The 21,702-nt window shown below is 43.2% G+C and overlaps 1 protein-coding gene across 1 annotated transcript in view; it reads left to right on the forward strand.

Moving 5' to 3' along the window:
* Positions 1–14,542, forward strand: part of ABTB1 (ankyrin repeat and BTB domain containing 1) — a 50,000-nt gene extending 35,458 nt beyond the window's left edge. Inside the window, exons 10-12 of the mRNA XM_056857415.1 lie at positions 3,364–3,531; positions 10,814–11,014; positions 14,306–14,542. Of these exons, the coding sequence (XP_056713393.1) occupies positions 3,364–3,531; positions 10,814–11,014; positions 14,306–14,512 (576 nt within the window). The 3' untranslated portion in view covers positions 14,513–14,542. The remainder of the gene's footprint in view (positions 1–3,363; positions 3,532–10,813; positions 11,015–14,305) is intronic.
* The last annotated feature ends 7,160 nt before the right edge of the window (positions 14,543–21,702 follow it).

Here is a 21,702-nt window from a genome sequence, read left to right on the forward strand (position 1 = left end):
TGCAGAACTTCTATAGTAGGATCATAACAACAAATAGTACATGCTATACCAGTAGTATAGTCCACAGCCCCTGTCCCTCTACCAATCACCTCTTTGAACGGTTTTGTTGTAGCATAGCCCTATTATCTGTGCAAAAAAAGCCCTCCTGAATAATTCAGTTTTTTATAGTTTGTAGAATGCCAGGAGAGCGGCAGCCGTCCTGACATCATTAGGCAGGCTATTGTGATATTCCCTATGCAGTCCCAAAAGAGACTAGTGGGTATTTCATTACTGCTTCATGTCAGGTTTCGGGGAGAGAGAAAAAATTTCCCCATCAATCCCATCCTGGCTTGCTTTGCCTTTCAAGTTCCTTATCCTAGAAAGCAGTATCGGGTGCAGCAAAACCTTAATTTGTAACTAGCCTGTGCAGAGCTCCTGTAACCTACATGGTAGCAAAACTGCAAGGAATAAGGCTGCATCCTTAAAAAAAATCAAATCCCTTTTATTTCAGAACTTATTCGAACAGTCAGTTCTTTCAAGGATGCAGAGTTAGACAGGCTTCAGGTTTTGCTGAGGGATGATAGCCGTTAAATGTTTGTATGGCTCTTTTCCCAAGTATGCAGCTGCTGTATTGGGTGTGGGATAGAGAACCAGCTGCATAACATGAGCTTCCACCTGACAGATGGGAGCGTTGCTGAGTGCATCTGCACATCCTGGGTCTGCTGAACTGGTGACTGTATTGACTAATACAGATATTCAGAACTTTGGTGCAGGTTAGCATTGTGCACATATGTAAGTTGCAGAAGGGGAAAGTCTGCCCTGAGAATCAGTCTTCACTTTCTTTCCTGTTTCAGAATAACAGATTATGTTTCCATACCTTGAAAGGGGTTACTTTTTATCATGCTTGGATGTGAGCTAAAGAAATGGAGCATGCTTCTAAAAATTGCTGAGTAGTGTCTCACATCAGGATATAATTTTTTGCAGCCAGCCTGCCACTTACCTTATAGCAGTCTCATAATTGAAACGGGTGGCGGTGGTCTAAAATTCTGATTCTTATAGCCAGTGTCTCACAGTACAGCCCTAAGCAGAGTTACACCCTTCTAAAGCTATTGAAATCAGTGGGCATGGAAGGGTGTAACTCTGCTGTCAATTAATCAGAACTCTTTGGACATCTCAACCAATATGCCCTAATTATATCTTAAGGACACAGATTTAGAACTCAGTGGTCAAAGTAATTTTTTCCCCTGTCCCCTTCCTATTAAGTATTATTAGAGTAAATTCTGTTTGCTGCCTTTTGTGGGGCAGTGTTAGTTTGTACAGTTTGTCATTTAAAGGTGGCTAACAATTGTGAACTACTATACTATAATAATGAGAAGGAATAGTGGTGGACCAAATGGCTGAGTATACTTGACAAGTATAGCCTAAACCAGGGGTTCCCAATCTGGTACCCAGGGGTACCATGGTGCCAGCAGCCTTTCTGGTGCCAGCCAATTATTTTTAGGAAGAAGACAGGGTCAGATGGGGCTTTTACCCTGCGGGGCTTCTTATTGGCTAGAGATCTGATTAGCTGTACAATTTTGTTAATGTTGTTTTGGGAGAAGCTGTCACCACAGCACAAAGATCTTCACTGTGTGATTGAAGATATGCTGCGTGTATGCAAGAATATATTTATTTATTTAATGGGGTGTGTGTTTAAAAAGCCATCCTGTTAAGCACAGCTTCTGCCTGAAATGTCAGAGTTATGCACAGCCTCTCCTTGACATTTTGTGGCTGGCTCTGCCTCCTGTGTCAGAATCCCAAAGGTGTCCATAGGGTCAAAAACGTTGAGGACCACTGGCCTAGACCGAGAATGTTTGATTTCCAAACCATTGTCTAATGTATCATTGCTACAAAGTATTCAGTATTTCTCTAGTTGAAGCATGTGAACAAAAAATGTAGCAAATGTTTTGTGTAAACTCAAGACACTAGAGTAGAATTAAAGTTAATTTGTAGTGGACTAACCTTTTTCATTTTTGCAACTAAACTGAGCATACTTGATCCTTGTCGCATGCCATCTTCAGCAACTCTGCACGGTGGGTTAGACTGAGTGAGTGACATCTAAGATTGCAAAATTACTCTCACAGGTATTGGGGTTTTGACCATGTGAAACCCTGGGTCTAGACTCAATAGAGTGTTCATCAGATCTACTATACTGTAGGCCCTGCACTGTGCTTATTACTGAAGAAGGCATTCAAAGTTATATGTAAATAGATGCAAAGTCAGTGATGTTTTCTAAAATGTCTAATTGCAAGCTTGCTTCTCAAGTAGTATTTAATTCCTCAAATATTGACAGTGAAGGATGGGGCATGTATTATGGACCAGATGAAGAGCAAGTTGGAAACCATCCACAATATTTTGCTTGGTTCTTACTTGCAGGACAATAAATTTGGAGGCTTTAAAGATCTATATTCCTTTTTATAAAATAGAGAAATAGCAAGCTGTCTGTAAACTCTGATGTGCTGAAATTCAGCCCCATAAGTCTGGGCTTTGGGTTGAAGGACAGAAAGGGGATACCTTACCTGCTTTCCCCCACCCCATTTCAGTCGTATAGAGCAGCTTCACATTGGAACTGAATTTCAGAGCTTCTGTGGCTGTAAAAAGGCCACATTTCTGCAGTCTGAAACAGCAACATGGCTCTTTAATCTCAGAAGCACTGAAATTCAGTCCTCTAGGGAAACTGCCCAATGGGACAACAGTTGGAGGGTAGAAAAGAAGATTTCTCTTCACCTACTACTAACCCAATAGGGTAGCTTCCCTGTGAGACTGAATTTCAGTGCTTCTGGAATAATGTTCCTGTTTATAGTGTCTTGTTTGAGGTATGGAGGGGGGAGATGAGCAGTATACCTCTCCCTATGCCCCCTCCCAAGAGACAAAGAATTCCACAGCACTTGTGGTCCAACTTCCCTTTCTCCCCCCTGCTTGAGTTTCAGGTCTTCCCCCAATCACTGTCTCCTCTTCCTTTTCTGTTTACCAATGCCGCCTTGCTAATTTTCACATAACATTTTGGGCTGCCAACCCATAACGGCATCCAAACTCTGGTGTCTTCTGCACATGCACAGATGCTGCAGGTAAGGTCTTGTGAGTTTCTGACCATGCCCTCAATCCCCCCCCCCCAAAAAAAAGTAATATCTTTTTGCAAACTTGCTGGTTCCTCTGAGTTTCCAGAGCCTGACATGAGGGCCGTGACTGGCTCTGTTGCGTGGATTTGGCTATTTCTGTGCCGGCCAGCCCTTCTCAGTCAGATAGCGTGATTCATACTTCCATTACTGCTCTGAGGACTCCCATTGATCTCCCATCCCACACTTATTTCTGTTCCATCAAGCCTGTTTCCCCCTTGCTTCGTAGGCGTTTTTCTGCGGCCGCAGTGACTATTTCAAAGCCCTCCTGGAGGATCACTTCTCTGAGAGCGAGGAGCTGCAGACTCAGCCCAGCATCCCCGTGGTGACGCTTCATAACATTTCGGAAGAGATCTTTATCCGGGTCCTCTATTACATCTACAGTGATGACACAGAGGTGAGGTTGAAGCGGTTGCTTCTCTTGAGTGTTCCTTGGGATGTTTTCAGAACGTTCACTTTGGTAGAGATTGCTGTAATTGTAGGAGAAGCAAAAAGTTGCAGTACTGGCACCGTGCCTTTTTGTGGGTTATATTGGCTTGGTAAAACCATATGAAGTGCAACAGATGTGCACGTCATCTACAGCCTGTGGACTCTTGTGGATGTCCCAACTGAGAACTAAAAAAATCATGCTGCTTCTTCTGTTCAGTTGTCACAATTACTCGTGTGATCAGTTATTGAAATGAAACACCTCATCAGCTCCTCATTTGTTCATCAAATGCCTTTTCCATACCTTCTTGCTTAACAGAATGAGCCACATCTACCCATCTCTTGCTTGCATTTTACTCGAAGCTGAAAGAAAGCTTTGTTTACAGTTCTTCAGTGCAACCATTCCTCAATGTCACTGGGGGCATTGACCCTTCCAGGTCACAAATGCCTCCTCTAGATTAGCATTCCTCTCCTGATGACTGAATTCATGGTCAGTGTGCGTTTGTACCAGATTATTGGCAAAGTATGGTCAGTCTGCCAGCAGATGGCAGCACTAACACACCACTAGCAAACTAGGTGGAGATCTGTCATCCCGTTCTGAGCCCTTCTCAAGGCCTAATAGGGACTGACCCCTGCAGTAGTTGTAACCTGTTTCAGGATATGATTACCTACAAGGATGCTTTGGTGAACAATAAAGATTGGTTTAAAGAGAAATCTGCAAACATGTAGTAGTTACAAAACCAGTTATGCAGTGAAAGGGGTTATTGGTCACAAGGTCGCTAATGATAGGGTTCTTTGGAGGTCATTAATTCACAGGGCTGCCATTATGTCGGAAGCAGCTTGACGTCATATAACACACACACACCTCCGTTCTCCTGTGATTCAGAACTTTTCCACAGCGAAATGGAAAAATGTCCTTCAACTGCATCAACACTTCATTGTAGTACACCCGGGTTCTTGAATGGCTACGATGAACAAGTCTGCAGAGAAAGGAATGCCTCGACAAAGGCCCTTCAGGGGAGAGAAAGATTTCGAGATGAAGTCATCAGTAAAAGAATGGCTTCTCAGGATACTAACAAGAGGTTTGACAAGCACTACCCATTAAGAATTCTGGCTGCAGTCTCCCATCAGCCACAGGAGTGACAGGTGGAGTGGGAGGTAGGAAATCTCATCTCTGTCATGCAGTGAGCAAGCACTCCTTTAAACTCAGACAACCATTTGCTGGAAAGCAGAAACATTTCCAGAGCTGCAAAAGAGCTAAGGCTTTCTTCCATTTAGAAGGACTTTTAGAAGGCATTGTTTGGCTCTTCTGGAGAGCTGCCTTCCTTGTTTGTGGTTCATCTTGATGACGACAGCTTTTTATCAAATAGATTACAAGTATTTATTCTGATGTGACAGGAGGCTGAGATATAATTTGTCCAACGGCAGCAGGTCCTGCATGCGAACTTTAAATCTGTGTGCCTTTGGAAGCGGTTCCACTCAATGGGGATTATTTGTGATTCTGTCCTGTAAGGGATGAGGTGTGGCCTGAGCCTGCTTTTGCTCTGTAAGGCCAGATATCTTCTCTTTCCCATCAGTCTGCCTTCCAGCAGGGCAAGAGTGAAGCTGCCAAACAGCCATCTGTCCTTGTTTTCCTTCAGTTAGATTAGGGAAGCTTGAGACAGCCCTCCTCCCTCCCTCCCCCTTCCCCTTTAAAAAGAAAAGAAAAAAGCCCAGGCTTCCCTGTAGCATAGCTGAAGCCCCTCTTTTATGGGGTTGTACCACACTTTGGATTTGGGCTCATGATGGACTTTCCTGTGCTTGAGGTACTTGCTGTATTAGATTCGGTGCTTACTAGTTGTCCACCTGTGCTCCATCCAGAAGGAGGATCTCTTTGCATTTATGCATGTGGACATCTATACTATCTTTATGAATGCCTGGCCGTGGCTTCAGCATTTGGCATCCTCCTAGGTCCTCCCTCTTTTTCTTCATTTAAGTAATCCCTAGTAAATTTCATTGTTTCATATTTTAAACTTTTCAGCTCGGTGATGACTATAGATTAATTTTGGGTCAAACATTGCAAACCTCTGAATTGCTAACCTCTGAATTGCTAGAATGGGGGTGGTGGAAAGAGGTGGATAAAGTAATGGACCCGGTATTAGAATTACAGGTGTTTTTTTCAAAAGACTTGTTTTGTTTTGAAGAGGTGGCAGTGGGTAAATCTTTGATTTTTTGGCCTGGTGCAGTGTTTGGCATCTTCATCAGTTTCCATGGATTGTCACTGGAGGATATTGGCCAGATATGCATCAACCAGACATCTGTACCACTAAGATCAGTACACATTTAGCCAGGGTGGGTTTGATTTAAATCACAATTTAAATCACGATGTAAATCACTAGTTTTCTACATAAAGCTCATTCTTGCTGGTATAATCTTAATATTTACAACCAGATGAAGGTTTCATTTTTAGAATAATAACTTTTCAGATTAGTTTTACAGTTGTATCGAAAATTGCTGATTTGGTTATACTATTAGATGATTATGAAATTATTGCGATGTGAACTATCTCTGTATTTCTATCTATTTCATTTGGGCCACTTGCATTTCTTTGATGCAGTGTTGGCATTTTGCACACATGCCTGCCTTTACCCATAGGTAGAGGAACTTCATTAAAGCATTCCCAAACTGTAGGTTTGCCCTGTGCCAGTTGCCCGCCAATCCACCAGGCTGCCTACCGACCCTCAGCTGATCGCAGGCAAAAGAGGGCCAGGCAGAAGGGGAGGCGTGCAATGCGCTGATATTACTGTCAGGTTTACCCAGAAGTGATGCGGTAAACCCGGAAGTGACGTTGCCGCGGTGTGCAAGTCGCTTGTGAGTTGCGTACCCTCAGCCACACTCCCGCAAAACTCCCGCCGGTGGAGCAAAGGGACCTAGCAACCCCGTCAAACGAGGTCTTTTATGGCCTGCTGCCATTATATATTTTCTCCTTCGGGGAGAGAATAATATGATAAACCTTAGTCTATACACGCAAAGATCCCAAGATTTGTGGAGTATTCTACTCAAAAGGTTTCACCTTCATTTTACTGCTTGCCCCTCCCTTCTCAGAATTAGATCCTTGTACAGATCTATTCCACTCCAAATAATCTTCTATTCATTGAACTTCTTGAAACTTAGCACTTAAGAGGTATAGGGTTGATTCTGTGTACATAGATTTGTAAAGGAGCAGCAGGATTAAGGTCTTTTTCTCAACTCTGTTTATTTTATAACATTTTTACTGTGAAGAAGAGGCATGTTATCTCTGCAGACACAAATTCACAGTTTTAAGTACTGCAAAACCAAGCATCTTGATGGAAAAAATTGCCCAAAATACTCTTCCAGAAACCTCTAGAAGAACATGACATTGCGAATGGGTTACTGGAGTTCATTTACCAACAAATTAAAACATATTGCATGAACATACAGTTCCATGCTACATAATTAAAAAGGAATCCTTATTTCATAATGAATAACCTTTGGACTACAATGTGTCTTAAACAGAAAACAACTTAAATGATATTTGAATAGATTTCTCCAAAAGCATTTTATTTTTTTTAAAAACTGTTTAAAATTTTTGAAAATCTGATTTAAATTTTAAAAATCTGTTTTTTAATTTTTTTAAATTGATTTTTATCCACTCTGCATTTAGCACAAGTATATCCTTAAACTGCAGCCTCTTTGTGTAACCTAGCGGGTCTTCCAGTGAAATGGCTGGTAGAACTGTACTATGCCATTCTAGCTTGCACCAGTTCATTAAAAACAATTCAAATATAAACTCTGTTGGTCGCAAATAGAAATCCTCTTTTATTTTCTCACCTTATGCCCCAGCATTCCATTCTGGAGAATGCCCAAGGTGGTTCACCCCCCCCCCCAAAAGGGTGCAAATGTAGAACATCAATTAAACCGGGGGGGAAACACTATTAAAAAGCTGCAGAGCACAACCAAAATCTGTGTTAAAAAAGCAATAAATTAATGTGTATTGTTTACTTTCACCGTTGCCAAAGTAGCAATAAAAACAGCAAAACATTTAGTTTCTACAGTTATATATAACCTAATTTTAGAAAACCTTGGTGGGGAAATACAGAAGAGCGCGGCTGTTTTCATTTCCTCTCCCATGTGAACAGCAGCAGAACTGCTTGCAAGAGGACTCAGGTTAATGACACATGGTCTCAATTAAACATCAAGGATTTATACAGACAAGGCAAAGAGGAAAAGAAGGTCAGATTAGTCTTGGTGTTATATTCTGGAATTTCCTTCTGCATGGATGGGTGGCTTAAAGAGAGCAGGAAGGAGGGGGGGGAAAGAAATGAGCTCAGCAAGGAACCGGCAGCAAAAGTTTAAACCAGGCATCCTGGAGCTGAAGTAGTTGGAAGTGGGTGGTGGGTTTACCTGTTGTGGACTGAGTCAGTTGTCTGGAGGAGAAGGGTGGATAGAATTATTGAAGAAAGGTGGGCTAAGTCCCACTGTATCTGCACAAATGAATTTATTTACATTTGACCAGTAAGCTAAACAAATACTGGTTCAGGAGCACAGATCTTGAATTTTTGGGATGATTTTTGGAATGATCCTGGTGTAAGGGCAGGCTTCAAAAGGTTTTGATGATGTGTGCCATCTGTACAGCTTATTCAAAGGTGGTTCTTTGAGGGTGGCTCCTAGATTTATGTTGGATCCAGCTCATAGGGTATAGTTCAAGAAGCGCTGTGTGACTACACCATCACCCCACAATGTTCACTCATGATTTCACAGGAATTGTTGAAAACATTGTTCCTTAGTCACAAAAGAATGTGAATGTGTCTATTTATACAAAAGCCAGAGCGCAGTCCTGGAGGCGGTTTTTAGTGCTGAGGCTCAGTCTAGAGAAACAAACAGCAATAAAAGCAAGCTTCTTTCCCATGCTAGACAGTCATTTCAAATATGATGGGGGGTCAGTCGCAGAGAATAATTGGTGAGAGGGGAAGGGCTAAGCATGTCCCCCACTTGCTGATTCTTCCCCTGCAAATCCACACATGCTCAGTTCTGTATTAGCGTAATGTCTTGCACTACCCCCCCTTTGGTTTTGTAGTCTACTTCCTTACCATTTTCAGATGTCACTCTTTTGAGCGAAACCATAACATGTCTGCTGGCATGTGAATGTAGAAGATGGCCCTAGAAACTGTGTGTGGAAATGGAGAGCCAGCACGGTGTATTGGCTAAGAGTAGTGGACTCCAATCTGGAGAACTGAGTTGGTTTCCCCACTCCTCCACATGAAGCCTGCTGGATGACCTTGGGCTAGTCACAGTTCTTTCTTTTAGCCCCCACCTACCTCACAAGGTGTCTGTTGTGGGGAGTGGAAGGGAACATGATTGTAAGCTGGTTTGAGACTCCTTAAAGGCAGATAAAATTGGAGTATAAAAAACAACTCTTCTACTTTTTCTACTTCTTCTGCTTCTTATACTACTATTTTGTGATATAAAGTGGCCCAGTTGTTCTTGATTCAGAATTTGTTTTGCTTGTGCCTATTGCAGCTCTATGTAAAAGAAATCTTTTATTTAAAGTGAATGTGTACCTCTTTTCTGACATACACTCAAAGTACTGGGGCAGATTATTCCAGCAAGTGAGAGCAACAACAGAGAATGCTTACATACTGGCAGCAGTTTTACCCATCTACAGGGTGGCCCCTTCAGAAGGTTTTGCTCAGATGAATAATGCAGTCCTAGCAGAGGATATCAGGAGAGGCAGTCTGGCAGATATGTGGGTCCTAGGCTACGGAGGACTTTACGGGAAATAACCGGCAACTAAAAAGGAGCCCAGAAACTGATTGGTAATCAATGGAGCAATTGTATAGGTATATTTGTTTATTTAGACAATTTTGTGATTTCTTTACGTAAAACCTGCCTGAGGCAGCTTACAAAACATTAAAAGCTATGAACTAAACTCCAGCATTACAAATTCAGCCACAGCATAAAAACATAGACCATTATGCTTAAAATAAGTTTTCAGACTAAAAGCATACTCAAAACCCTTTAATTAAAAGCCTGGGTCAGCAGAAATATTTTTGTCTGGCACCTACAAGAAAGCAGCGTAAGCACCAGACAAGCCTCAAGGGAATGGGCATTCTATAAGAGGTGCCACTACTGGAAAAGGCCCCGTCTGCTACACCCCTCGCCTCTGAAGGCGGGGCTTGCAGAACTGGGATTGTGAGGGAGGCTGGACAATATGCATACTCTACCTAGCTCTTGAGTGGAATCAAGCCTCAGCATTGCATACCAGCTGAAGCTTCCAAGTTATCTTCATAGGCATTACAGTAGTCTAGCTTTCAGGCATGGATCCATATGGCGAGAGCAGCTCGGTCAAGATCAGGAGCCATCCTTTGGGCTAAATGAAGATGGATGAAAGCATTTTTGGCAGCTGAATTGACTTTCTTCTATATCTGATCACCGCCAGGTTCTCTGATTCCTGCTTTGTGAGAACCTGGAATTCCCTGGTTGTATCAGTGGGGCTTTGTCGTTTTTGTTTTTTGTGTTTTTTTAAAGCTTCCCAATATTCCAGTTTCCTGTCTGATTTATTAGAGAAAAATTGATCAACAATAAGGCGAGTAGCTTAAAGCTACCACAGAGCTCAAGATTCACGTTTTACACACATATCAAGAGCTGATTGTAGAACTGAAGTCTTTCCCCTCTCTTCCCAAAATCCTTGACCTGTAGTATGAGTCCCTCGTATCTAACAGGTCTTCTTCTCTGTGTCCCACTGTCATCCCTAAGGCCATCACTGTTCCCTGTCAGCTCATTACATACGCATGTTTAGTGCTTATCTGTTGTTCTGGCAACTCTTTCATTTCAAAATACATTTCCTAATCCTATTGCATTGCTTATTAGATATATCATTCTATTGATTGCATTGATTTGCATTGGGCAGTTGGTCTTGAGTCTTCATGAGAAAGGCAGATTGTAAATAATGTGAATAAATAACATATGCAGTTGTATTTGGTGACTGACCTGCAACCGGAGGTCATCCAGACTTCAACATCTCATAGTAGAATGGTTTTACAGTGGCTACGGCCTGAATTTTGGCAGCTAAAACTACAACGGGGTGCATGCACGGACACATGTGATCGAGGTGACACATGATGCTTTAACTCGATGTAGAATTATAAGTTATCAATTCCCAAAGATGAATGAGCGACAATGAGAAGTAGCTTGTTGTCAAGGTAGGACTTTGGTTTTGATAGATGCTGAGCTCCTTTCTTTTCCCTTGGCAGCTGTCTCCCGAGAATGCCTATGATGTGCTTTGTGTCGCAGACATGTACCTGTTACCTGGGCTCAAACGACTCTGTGGGAGGACTTTGGCCCAGGTTCTTGAGGAAGACAATGTCGTCAGCATCTGGAAGGTTGCAAAGCTGTTCCAGCTGACCCGGCTGGAAGACCAGTGCACAGAGTACATGGCAAAGATAATTGAAAAGGTAATTTGGGAAGGTTTCCTGAGGTAGGTTGAATGACAGCCAACAAGTAGATGCTTGTTTCTTCTAAGTCCTTTTTAGATCTGATAAGAGGGAAGGAAGCCATATTTCCAATAACTTGTGATGGTATACATAGTCTGCCTAGTAAACATCACACATGAACCCATGAAGCTGCCTTATACTGAATCAGTCCCCTGGTCCATCAAAGTCAGTATTGTCTACTCAGACCAGCAGCAGCTCTACAGAGTCTCAGGCTGAGGTCTTTCACATTACCTACTTGCCTAGTCCCTTTAACTCAGGGGTGTCTTCCTGCTAAGGGCCATTTGCGCATTTACAACATTATTCGGGGGCCATAACCAGGTGTAGATCTCCCGGGGGGGGGGGAGACTACGATTTCCATGTCTCCAGCCACCACCTTGAGGTTGGCAACCCCATGGAAGACCACACAGAGAAGGCCTGGAGGGCGCCCCTGCTCCCTCGTCCTCCCCCGCTCCCAGGCGGGAGGGCAGCCAGCGGTAGGCCTGAGCAAATGAGGCGCCAGGAGGCAGCCGATCCACAGGGAAGGAAGGGAGGAAGGAATGAAAACAGAGAAAGAGCAAAAGGGAGGGAGGGGGAAAGAGAGAGAAAGGGAGAAAGAAATGGAGGGAGGGGAGAAAGAAAGAAAAGGATGGAGGGAGGCAGACAAAGAGACAGAAAAAGAGGGAGAGAAAGGAGAGTGACAGAAAACGAAGAAGAAAAGAAAGAAAAGCCTTCCCCCCACACACACACACCTGTGCACGCCGGCCCCAAGCAACCAGGCCCCAACCTCCACGCCTTCCCCACACACACACACACACCCGGCCCCAGAGCTCCCGAGGGCCGCAGAAAATGTCCTCGGCCGCATACGGCCCCCGGGCCTGAGGTTCCCCATCCCTGCTTTAACTGGATATGCCGGGGATTGGACCTGGGACCTTCTGCATGCCAAGCAGATGCTCTACCACTGAGCCATGGCCCCTCCCCTTTGGTGATCACAATTGAAGTGGACTGAATGTGGAGGTTCAGCAGAGGGTGCTTGCAGGCTGAGGGTGGAACTTCATGTTGTTCAGGAGACCCATGATTGCCTCTCTCAGTGTTTAAAAATCAGCTGTGGGGCCATTAGGGCTACTGTAGTTCAGTAGAGGGGCTTGACCACCCAGTTTCCTGAAGAGCAGGTGTGGCTTAGTGATGAAGAGGGTTTTGGGGTTTTTTGTTGTTGTTAATCTTGCCCAAAGATTTGATAGGTTGCTTTAGGCAAGTCACTGTTCTCCCAGCCTTGTTCCTACCTTGCATTGTGGGGATACTTTTCAGTTTACCTTAACATTTTTGTACTGAAAGAGTCCATTTGTTCTGAACGCATAAAATGTTCCCTCTAAATGGGAGAGCGGAGCAGCCCTAGCTCAGAGGCAAGTCCATGACCTTCTGAATCAAGTGGCCATGTCTTAGTTAATCACTTGGGTTAACTTGACTTGCCGGATGTAGATGCTCAGGGTCCTGTGTGATCCTGAAATGTGATGGCTCCCTTGGCATTTTTGGAGAAGGACTCTCCAGATGTGCTACTAAACTTCATACCACAGCACCAGATGCCATCCACTTTTGCCATATGGTAAATAACAGTACAGTAAGCTTCTTCAAAGAAACCTTGTAGTCTAGTTTTTCAATAAGGGTTGAACGTTGCTGTATCCTACTTGATTAAAAACCCTGGCTGGAAGAACTAGCCTAAAACCTTGTAGTGTGGAGGAAGGGGGTTGTTAACCCAGTTCGAATTACATGCAGACTTAAGTCACCAGTAGAGCACACATACTCTATGGTCTGAATCCCAGAACTGTTTTATGCCATCTTCCACTTTGCATAAGGATTTTGTGGAGTGGGGGGGCGTACTTAAAATTGCCCTAACTAAACTGATGCAGAAATTAATCCCAAATTGTGATGCTTTAAATGAATGGGCAGTATTAAAATACACTCAGACCATTGGAGGAATAAGCTGTTCCTTTCCATCCTGCCTCACAGTCAGCCAGCTGTAGTATAGACAGACCCCCTGTGGCAGGCACACCCTTGCTTCTGCTAAGTGTTTTTGGAGACCAGTCAATTCACTGGTTTTTATAAATGGCTCTAATTAGAACTCCCACATGAGCTGCAGCCTCCTTTGCTTAACAGGCTTTGAGGAAGGTGTGAAATTCTTCCCTGCTTGTGAAAGCGTGCTAAAGAAAATAATTTCTTAACAGTTTCCCTTTTATATCCACATTATTTCTTCTCCCTTCCACTCCCCACCCCAAAACAAGCCCAAATGTATTTTTTTTTCATGGACTCGCAATTGATTTCTTAGTCACTTTGATTGTTATGCAGAAATGAGGGCTTGCTGCATTAACCTCGCCATTCTTACAGTCTGGGAGGCTCTCCTGTTGCTCACTGGTCATGCTAGTACAAGAGGTCTTCGGCCCTGGTTGGGGGAGGGTGGGATGTGTAGTGGAATTTGGAAACAAGGGTTTAACTTGCACAAAAGCATGTTTGTTGTGGCCTTTGGTAGGTTTGATAATGGGCTCTCAGCCCTCATCCTTTTCCTGACAGCAGACATTTGTGTTTTAAAAACATTATTCCCACTTCACAGAGATGCAACTCAAGCATAAGACTTGCCATAGCATCAGTAACCACAAAGGCGTGCAGCTAGTAAAGTGGTATTTGCCACAGTCCATAATCATATTCTGACCAAGTGGGTGTGGCTTAATGGCTTGTGGTCTGCAGTGGATGTGAAATGGATCTTCACATTATGGAAGCTTGAAGAAGGAGGGGGGGTTCATTCAGTGCAGTTTAAAAGGGGGAGGGGAAAGGGTCAGAATTCGTGAGTGGAAGGCCTTTCGATGGCTAATGTGTCCTCACTTTTTACAGCACAGCTGCAACCCAGACCAAAGTCCCCCCTCGAGCAGTTTTTCTGGAGAGGCAGCATACCAATGACATAATAATTCCTGTTGCCTGCCTGTTCCTTGGGAAGCAGAGCCAAACTAGGCCTCTTGTGAGAGAGGCGCCCTTTTGTGTAGCATATTGTACTCGCAGATCATTCTTTCCTCTGTTCTGAAATGCAATGTTATACTTTTAGTGTGCACTTTTTTGTGTGTGTATTTTGTGCCCATCTGGTACAGAACTGTGCAGTGTGAACCAGAATTCTTTCTCTACTGCTGTTACTAGTTTAAAATACAAACGGAAACAGGATGATGGGAAGAGATGCTTCTGGGTATCAGTCTGCTTGTTTCATTACCACACATTGTTTCTTTTTTACCTCAGCTGGTGGAGCTTGAGGAGTTTGCGGTGGCAGTGAAGGAGAATGCCGAGGCAGTGGAGGAACGGCAAGAGACAGACTCCATCCCCCTTATTGATGACATCCGTTTCCACATAACCAGCAACGTGCAAACCTACAGTGCCATTGAAGAAGCTAACCAGAAACTGGAAGCCCTGGATAATCTTCTGGCCACCATAGGGCTTGAATGTTAATCTGGGCCGTCTCTTTGTGTGACTTCATGGCGGATCGGAGTTTCATTCTCAAGTTTACTCATCTCCCCCCCTTGTGTGCATGCGTGCACACCCACCCCGTCCCAAATCTGTAGCGCAGTCCTCTTCTGTGCATGGCTTCCATTTCTAATTTATCGGTATCCTAAAAATTGCATGCTGGCTCATTCGTTCTTCTCCCAATAGCCAAAGTCTCAAGGAGCAGTACAGCTTTGAGAATACCATTGCATTTCCACGTCAGCACTGATTGACAACTAGCAAGCCTGACTTAACGGCAAACGTCGCTACTGCCAAATGTTACAGGCCCAGCAATATCTGTTGAGAGCTGGTGCCACCTGCAGAGCTTTGACACAATAGCTTCCTGCAAGGAAATTAAAGCAGGTGAAATACAAGGAACAAATCAGCCCGTATTTCATGGTCCCTGTTTTGCAGGATAAGCAAGGAAACAGACCCTTTTACAGGGCTATGGGGAGGCTGCCTTTTTGCTTGCGGCCCCTTGCCGTCCAGTAATGGCTGTTTCCCTCTCCATCCTGCATCTTTGCCTTCCAGATTTTCAAAATAGGAGCAAGTAAGGACCTTGGCTTTCTAATCCAGTTGCCTTATTCTTTGGCAGACTTGTTTTCATTCCCCTTTTCTGTTCTGCCTCTTCTACAGTGTTCCACCGAATAGCATGGTTTGACTTTTGTTATTGGGTCCAGACACACTTGGCCACCTTTACTATTGCTGCTTTTGCAGGAGGAACTCTAATAGGGAGGTCTGTCAGGAACTTCAGATTCAGTTGTGTATCTGCCATTGCAAGTGTAGAAATGGCATTTTTTAGATTTCATTGGACTGAAGACTTTAGAAATTCCTTCAGGTTGTGCTAGAAAGTGTTCCAGGCGTGGTACAGGCTGGTTGTGTGTGGTGTGTTTGCAGAATACCATGATGAAAACAGCATTCTCCCCCTTTTGCGATGGAAATGGAAACTAGCATTGTATAGACACTGATACTCTGTGTGTCTGGGGGTGAAGTGGGAATTGAAATCAACTGGCTCTGCCCTGTTGCCTTTCCCAAGGTCAATGCATTGAATTGCACATTTACATAAGGACCTACATTTGGATCTGTGCATGTTGAGGATTGCATATATGGACCTCTGTGCAAATGTATGATGTGAATGTTAGGTCCATAGAGGGATGGGGTCATTTGACACAATCTTATGGACAAGCAGGATACTGTGATCTGCATAGGCATATTGACAACAAATCTCTGGACTGATTGTGTCAGACTGATAGGATTACAGAGAGGGAAGAATAGCGTTTGGGTCAAGTTGGACATGTGCAGTCTTCCATTCTGAATGAATGCTGTCTGGGGACTAGTGAACATCAGCATGCTAAGCGGGGCAGGGATATAAGTACTCTCAGCTAATATTAGTTACAAAGTCCCTCTTATTTCCCCTGTGTTATTAATATACAGTAGGCTTGTCATGACGCTGATATTAGGGGAGGGTCTGCTCTGAGGGCCCAGAATCTAGGAAAGCCACGGTTAGCAGACACCTAGACTGCTAATTCCACTTGACTGCCTAGTGCCCATTACAGCCAAACCCCAAACATTTGTCCTATCTTTCCTTCCCATGGTTGAAGTCAGGAAAATGTCTGCTCATCACAAAGAAAGGTTACGGTTTTTCTAGGATGGCTGTCTAAATTTTCTTAGTAAGCTCTACTTCGAAATGTTGACAATTGTCTCTCTAGAGAGGGTAGGAATTTTAGGGGGGTTGGGGAAGACTATGAAAAATCCAAAACAAAGCCTAATGTGGAAACTTTAACTCTGGCCAAGATCATGAATGAGCTTTGTACCTCATTACCTATCTAAAATTATGTTCTAAAAATGTAGGTTCGACAATAAGGAGGACCACTTAGGATTGTCTTGAATGATGATTGTGCAGTGGAGGTGTGCCTCTTGCAAACTGCTTATTAGGCCCTCATTATTTCCGCTTTCCATGCACTGATGCCATAAGTAAGGTCAACAATTTGTTTCACCATTGTGGTCAAGGTTGTGATGAAATGAGAACGTTATGTTGGATTCTTTCTTCTGTTTGTTGATGTGACAACTCATGTCACCACTGAGGTACTTTAGCAGAACTGAAGTATTGGCCATATCTCGGCTCTGTCTGGAGGCTAGTATACTGATCACATTTATGTGATGTCTCCTCTAATTAGGATCTTGTAAAGGGGTTGTGGTAACTTAACACTCTGTGCTTGAGAAAGCACAGAATGTCCCATAGTAAACTTTAGGTTTCTAAATAAGTTTCCTTTGAGCCCACATAAATCTGTACAACTCATGTTTTCAGAAAGCACAACCTAATTTGGAGCAGAAAGCCAGGGGGCTTAAGGGCCCGAGCAGCCTTTGACAAGTAAAGCCTTTACCTTAAGAGTGACTTGGAATGTTTGTGTTTTTGTTCTTGCATCTTAAATCTTAAAGATACATGGGGAAAAAACCATTTATGCAGAAAACAGTAAACCATGGGCATAGTAAAGGTGCTGTTTTTCCCCCCTTTGTTTTGTAAAAGGCAACCTTAAAACTGATTGGAAGGGTTTGGTCCTGGAATGCTTGAAACCTGGATTGGCTAGGCATAGGTTTTCTCCATTTTTATGGCTTATTGGAAGGAACCTATATCTTCCTCCTGCTGCTGCTCATTTGTTCTGCCTCCTGGCCTTGTTTGGTGTTATCCATTAGAATCTTTTAGTGGCATCCGTTGTGAATTTCCACTAGCAAATGACTGGGTACGTCATCTTTAGAGTTTACACATATACTTAAACAATGAGGGCAAAAAGAAAACTGAGCACAGGACAGGAAGCACCCTAGGTGTTATCCCTTTCTACATGTAACAGTGTAAGAAATGAAGTGGGTAGAGTGAACTGGTGAGAAGAAGCATATGGTGCAGTGGCAGTTCGGCCTTTGAAATTGCTTCTATTTCTTTTACATTGTTGAGCCATTGAGAATGTTGCTAGCTTCTGAGATGTCTGGTCAGTCTTTCTGTGTCTTCCTCATTAGCATAGGTCCGCTCAGACAGATAATGTTGGATGGATGCAGAACACATGTTCTTTGTGAATGTGTTTAGTAACTCTGCCTCTGGGCTCAGCTGAATTGTCCTGCTGCTCCGACTGTCTCTGGTAGTATTTAGTTTCTTGCCCTTTGCAAATTTGGAGTAGGGAAAAAATCATAACATGCAGTGAAGAACCACCAATGAAATACAAAAGAGAAGAAATTAATGAATTTTTGAATACTTATTGAATGTCCTTCTTGGCTATGAGTAGAATTGTATTGCAAGGCAACAGAAAATTACTTGTCTTAACTGTTTATGGCGCCTCAGCCCTCTCTTTGATCTTTGTTTAAAAATAAAGAGAATGTAAAGCCTTTCAGAACAGCAATATAATATATTTAAAAGCTTAATATATAAGCATGTGTACAGCAATAAAGAATCTATTTCACTAGATCTGCTATTCCCTGGCCTCGTTTGTTCGTTCGTGATCACAAAGGGAGTGCACTGAGAGAGCTACAGGCAACCTGTGTTTCATCCTCCCCTAGCCAAAATCTGTGGTTGCAGGGAAGGGTGATGACGGCCACATGCTGCACAAATGCTTTTTCTCTACTTATTCCCTCTGACACTTCCAATGGGTAAAGAGCTGGGTGTTTTACAGTGGCAGTTTTAACACCAGTTAATAACACCAGGCAATAATTGCATGAGCCCTGTGCCAGAGTGGTAAGCTGCAGTACGGCAGTCAAAGCTCTGCTCATGACCTGAGTTCGATCCTGACAGAAATCATTTTCAGATAGCCGTCTCAGGACTGACTCAGCCTTCCATCCTTCCGAGGTCGATAAAATTTGCTGGGGGTAAAGTGTCGATGGCTGGGGAAGGCAATGACAAATCACTCCATGACAAACCACTCCATAAACATAGTCTGCCTAGTAAACGTGATGTGACATCACCCCATGGGTCAGTAATGACCCAGTGCTTACCTTTATATACCAATATTAGCAGTCTCCAAGGCGGGGGGTGGGGGTTGGAGACCTTGGTGCTGAATGACAATTTAGATATAATAGGTATCTGGGAAACATGGTGGAATATAGGATACAGTCATCCATGGGTATAAGCTCTATAGGCAGGACAAGGAGGGATGGGTTAGGGGAGATGTACATCAAAGAGGGCTTGGAATCAAATAAGTTAGAAAACATCAGGGAACTTAACTCCCCAACAGAAGCGATATGGGTAGAAATACTGGACCATAAGGGTTATTTAAAAGTAGGGATGTACTATCACCCACCAGATCAAATCCTTGAGGCTGATCTTCAGATGGAGAAGGAAATAAAGGAGGTGACTAAAGCAGATAATATGATACTGGGAGACTTCAAATATTCTCACATTGACTGGGTAAACATGTGCTCGAGTCATGCTGTAGAAATAAGATTCCTAGCCATCATGACTATACACTGGAACAGTTGGTCACAGAGCCAACAAGAGGGGCTCTTGGATTTGGTTCTATGGGGTGCTCAAGACCTGGTGACAGATGTAGAGGTTGTTGCACCAATTGGGAACAATGACCACAATGCTATTAAGTTCAGCATTCCTGTTGATGGAAAGTTACCCCTAAACTCCACAACTGTAACATTCAAAAGAGGGGACTTTACAAAAGTGAGGGGAATAGTTTTTTAAAAACCTGAAAGGTAAACACAAGAGAGTCAGGTCGCCAGAGGATGCTTGGAAGCCATTTAAAACCACACTCGTTGAAGCCCAGATAGAATGCATTCCCCAGATTCGGAAAGTCAGAAGAATGCCTGTATGTTAACGCAAGTCAAGGAATCTATAAAAAGCAAAAAGGCTTCTTTTAAAGTGGAAGGTCTGCCCCAATGAACTGAACAGAAGGGACCACAAATTATTGATCATCTATTCCATATATGTTATCACTAAATTCAGCCAGTGCACCAAAATACGAGAATAGCAAATGTTAAACTGATTTTTTAAAAGATATCCAGAGGTGAACCAGGAAATTACAGGCCAGTTTGCCTAACATCTGTCCCTGGGAAATTAGTAGAAACTATAATCAAATATATTATTATTAGGCACATAGATGAATAAAGCCTGCTGAGGGAAAATCAGCATGGCTTCTGCAAAGGGAAGTCCTGGCTCACCAACCTTTTGGGGTTTTTTGAGAACGTGAACAAGCATGTAGATAACAGTGACCTGGTAGACATTATGTACTTGGACTTTCAAAAGGCTTTTGACAAGACGCTTCACCAAATAATCCAGAGTAAAAAAAGCAGTTATGGGATAGATAAGAGGATGGGTTCTCTGATATTTAAAAGTCAATTAAACAAGTGGGGACCTGCAACTTGCAGGTAGGGTGCATCCCTTCTCCCCTTTGCTTCCTTCTCTCTCTCCCTTTCTCTAACAATCTTCCCCCTCTTTCTCACCCACTCTCCTGTCAATGTTTCCCTCCTCTCTTTCTCCCCACTCCTTCTCTGTCTACCTACCCCCTCTCTATCTCACCCCCTTTCTCCCTCCCCTTATCTGTCAACCTACCACCCTTCTTGTCAATGTTCCCCTCAATCTCTTTCTCCCCCTTTATTTTGGGGGGAACTTAAACCCCCGCAAAGTATTTTCCGGAGATGTCAGATTTTTCTGCAAGCCTAGCGGGTTTGTATTGTTTCACAGGTCTTTTACCTTATGAAATGCAAATACCCCTTCTGCTGCTTCTTGGTAACAACCAGGAAATATACTGAGTGCGTAAGTGTTTTATTGGACATTATCACACTTTCCTCTCCCTGTCAGAGAAAGCATATGGTCCTAATAGGTATGGCCAAGTATAGGTGGTAAGGGAAGAGTACTGGAGATAACTGTTTCCAGCAGTTTTCAGTTGTTTATCCATCATCTGCCCAGCATATATGGGGCTATCTCACTTTATCTCCACAACAGCCCAATGAGGGAGGCCAGGCTGAGAGGGATTTGCCTGTAGTAGTACACTGAGTTTCATTGCTCTGAATTTGGAGCTTTTAACCCAGATCTCCTTGCTCCAAGTTCAAAAATAGCTCTTATGTAGATTTCAAGAATAATAATTAAGCAATATAAGAACTTTGCCTACCACAGAACAGTAAGATTAATATGGGTGCTACATTGCTGATAATCAGACTACTGGTTGTGAGCATTCATGGAAAGCAACAGCACAGGTGGTAAAAACCTAGGGTGTTAATTCCTTATCATTAGTGGTATAATATTTCCATAGAATTATAATTGTGGGCTGTTTCAGGAGCCAGCACTTGCCCCAAAAGCAGGATTTAAAATATAATTAATTTAAATAAGAGACAGTGTTGCAGCCCAAGTGTAAAAGTTGAATAAGGCAAGCTTATGGCATATCCCTATTACATGAAATTTTGCAAGATGTGCTCTAAGCCCAGTTAGAACACTCTGGCCTTGGATTTGGCTGAGACAAGGTTAATCTATAAAATCCATCCAAGGTAATGGAAACGGTGTGTTTGGGCATCTCTTGTACACGTCCCTAGTCCATATTTTGAGCGCACAAAGCCCCTTTAAACAAAGACTCATTCTCCTTGATTCTTGGCCTAACTGTTCTTAAAAATCAGGAAGCCCAAATAGTTCCACTGTCAGGCAAAGAGTCCATCCCCCAGGCCAAGGCTGTGAAATGGCTGGGGGAAATGCATGACTGTAAAAGAATGCGCTGCCGCCAATGCCTTTGCTCTGCTTGACTGGTAAGTAACTTCTGTTTCCATGGCTTTCACTCGAGGGCTTTACAGGAACAGCATTAAACTAACATGAATAATTAAATAAGCCCAGAGACGCCTGCCTTCCAAGAGTAGCAGCCACAAGGCTTCAAACATTGCTTGCAATGCTGCAATTATTGGGTTTTTTTATAAGTCAAATCCATATCTTCATGTTGTGGGTTGTATGATATAAATGGTCATGAAATAGTTTGAGGGGAGAAACTCTGGTCCCTCATTAGTCAGCTAACTATGTTTTCCTTTGTAGATATGGCAGTATGGCTGGAAGTTTTTAGAAGACCGAGGCAGACTTTACCACTCAAAGGTGAGAAACGGGCACACTTCACAGCACAGTGACAACTGTATTTACTAGAAAAATGAAGCAAGAAGAGCCAAGAAGCTTTTCTTCCAGGTTGATCATGGTG

This window comes from Euleptes europaea, chromosome 1, assembly GCF_029931775.1.
Source record: "Euleptes europaea isolate rEulEur1 chromosome 1, rEulEur1.hap1, whole genome shotgun sequence".
Taxonomy (NCBI): Eukaryota; Metazoa; Chordata; class Lepidosauria; order Squamata; family Sphaerodactylidae; genus Euleptes; species Euleptes europaea.